Here is a 2,599-nt window from a genome sequence, read left to right on the forward strand (position 1 = left end):
TTCAACCATGTAGTCCCATACCTACACGGCCTCAGGATCCCTCTCATTCCGATGTGAGTCGGTTCCTCTAGAAGCTGTCGGGAGCCGCTCATTGTCATGCCTTGAGCACCGGCGACCACTCCCCGCCCTCATCAACCTTGGGTGTTACAAAAGGTTATTATTAAGAAGGTTATTATTAACAAATAAAAAGACACCTATCAACCACATGAAGGAGGTCCAGTCCCAAGCAAGAACAAAACGACCAACTGAATCACAAACTATGTGAATGCAACTTGTTCAGAATCTTTACACCGACGCTACAATGCGATAGCGCTGCAATCTAACAACACTTTGTACTAAATAATGTGTTGCCAAATAATAGTAATTTGTTCAAATTTTTCTATGCTACAGCTGTATATCGTCGTTACATCCACAATTTGACAACACATGTTAACAATACAGCAAACAAATCAAATGATGTAAATTGGAAAATACCATATTAATTGGAATTCAAATACACACTGGTATAAGATACACTGAAACTTTCTGGCCTGCTCAAATCAATTTCTGAGATCTAACAGTTCCACTGATATACATTAAGACAAAAAGTATAAGTCATCAACAAATAATCATAGACTGTATGTAGAATCAATAGATAATCAGGATACCAATTTCTTTTCTATTTCCCTTGATGATCTTGATACCAGCTTACAAGGATAATCACTTGATGATTTGATACCAAAACCCCTACATCTAATATTAAATAACATATTTGGTCTGATTCACAATGCATTGTTCAAGATTTGAAGCAACCGTTAAGAAACTAGTGTATCTATAAGCAAGATTATAATAAACAAACCGTAACTCTGAACTTAAAAAATAAATCCAAGATTGTAACAAACAAAAAAGTGAAAATAACATAGTATTTTGCCAAGCGTAAAATAAATAGCATTAATTAATAAAAGTTAACCGGTATGTTGCAGTTGAATAACGTCAAGAACAAGGTGATATCAAACTCTCAACGTAGACTTCTAAATCCATCCAATACACAATGTTTTGAAGCTCGGGCATATTATAAGTACCAATTTTGGAATCATAGACAACCAGGTTAGTGTGCATCGAATGATCATGAAAATACATTAGCACTTGGTCATCTTCCGTAATATATATAGGCGTGCAATAGGGATGGTGTCCCCGATCTACCATGTAAGGAACACGGTACAATTTGGTCCATGGCTGGTTATTTCCACATTCATTCATAATCCAAACATCCACAAACATATCAGTATGTGCTAATATGCACAAGCAATCCTTCAACACCCCCAAAGTCCAAAAAATTGTCTCAACATTAGGGAACGAAAGCTTTTGATACGATTCCTTTTCAAAATCAAGAGAAATAACAATACTACTCCAAGCATCTTTTCCCAACCAATTAATGGTACCATTTGCAAATACTCCCGGTTTACTAATGCAGCAAGAGTATGGTAAGTCCCCGATCCTCCTCCAAGAATCAGTACCCAAAGTATAAAGACGAACTTGATTAGTGTCGTCCATAAAGAAAGAAACAGCAACAATCTTATAAGTATGAGTGAAATGATCATATCCAATGCTATACAAGGAACGGGGATTTCTTTCTCCTCTTACTGAATGATTCAAAGGAGGAAACATTTTGAATTTTCTAATGGAAGGGTTCCACAAAAGTAATCGATTATTAGCGGTGAAACAGATGACGCCGTCGCAAGAGCAAACTCTCAAAATAGGATATAATACATTGTCAGGGAAACTGAGTTGGGTCTGTGTGACTCCGCTGCTAGAGGTTGACAATGCTGCCCTGAAAAGAGAGGAGATTTGGAAATTCCAGGGAAATAGATTTGGTGAGTTGTATGTGAGATTAGTGTAAAGGATGATATGCTGGCGGTCCATGGAAGCCTTTGACATCTGAAGGTGCTTCTTGGCGAATTTGGGATCCAAGATTAACGATTTCCAGCATTTGCATACGCATCGGAATTGCAAGAGTGATTTCACGGGAAGCCTACAAAGAATTTCTGGCACCAAATCGAAGGGAAGCGACGGCAGCGATGTTAGGGTTACAGTGGTGGTAATCAATTGGGGTTTCTTAACCATGGCAGCTCGAGAAGCAAGTAGAAATCTCTTTGTTAGCGACGAAGTGGAAAACTAATTGGTTTCGATGGATGGATTGAAGGTAGAAGCAAAGGGAATGGGTTTTGAGGGTTTGGGTTGGAATCAAAACATGTTTTGTTTTCGTAGAAAGAAAGAAAGAGAGTAGAGTGGGCGATTATTATTAAATAAAAATATTAATCTAATTTTTAGGTTTTATTTTTATTTTTTTTAAAACTCAAAATCCACCTTTTTTTTTAGGAAAAAACTCAGTATCCACTTAGGGCCCATTTGTTTTTGATTTAAAAGAAGAAACTTGATTTTTCTTTGTATTTCTAAAAATGAATATTTTAGAAATTTACTCAAAAATAGTAGAAACTATTTTAAACTCATTTAAAATAAGTTAAAAATGAGATTTTGACATTCACTAGCTTAAATATTCATTGTTAGAGATTTTACATAGTAAAAATCACATATTTTTTCAAAGTGACATCTTTCAAAA

At 35.8% G+C, this 2,599-nt stretch overlaps 1 protein-coding gene across 1 annotated transcript; it reads right to left on the minus strand.

Annotated features, from left to right (window-relative positions):
- Positions 1 to 463: 463 nt before the first annotated feature.
- Positions 464 to 2,359, minus strand: LOC146937028 (F-box/kelch-repeat protein At3g23880-like). Its single transcript, XM_085757757.1, has one exon. It carries the CDS (start codon positions 2,101 to 2,103, stop codon positions 973 to 975), a length of 1,131 nt encoding a protein of 376 aa, XP_085613883.1. The 5' UTR covers positions 2,104 to 2,359; the 3' UTR covers positions 464 to 972.
- Positions 2,360 to 2,599: the final 240 nt, after the last annotated feature.

The sequence above is a fragment of the Medicago sativa genome, chromosome 3 (genome assembly GCF_051527215.1).
Source record: "Medicago sativa cultivar Bolivia chromosome 3, Bolivia_mono, whole genome shotgun sequence".
Taxonomy (NCBI): Eukaryota; Viridiplantae; Streptophyta; class Magnoliopsida; order Fabales; family Fabaceae; genus Medicago; species Medicago sativa.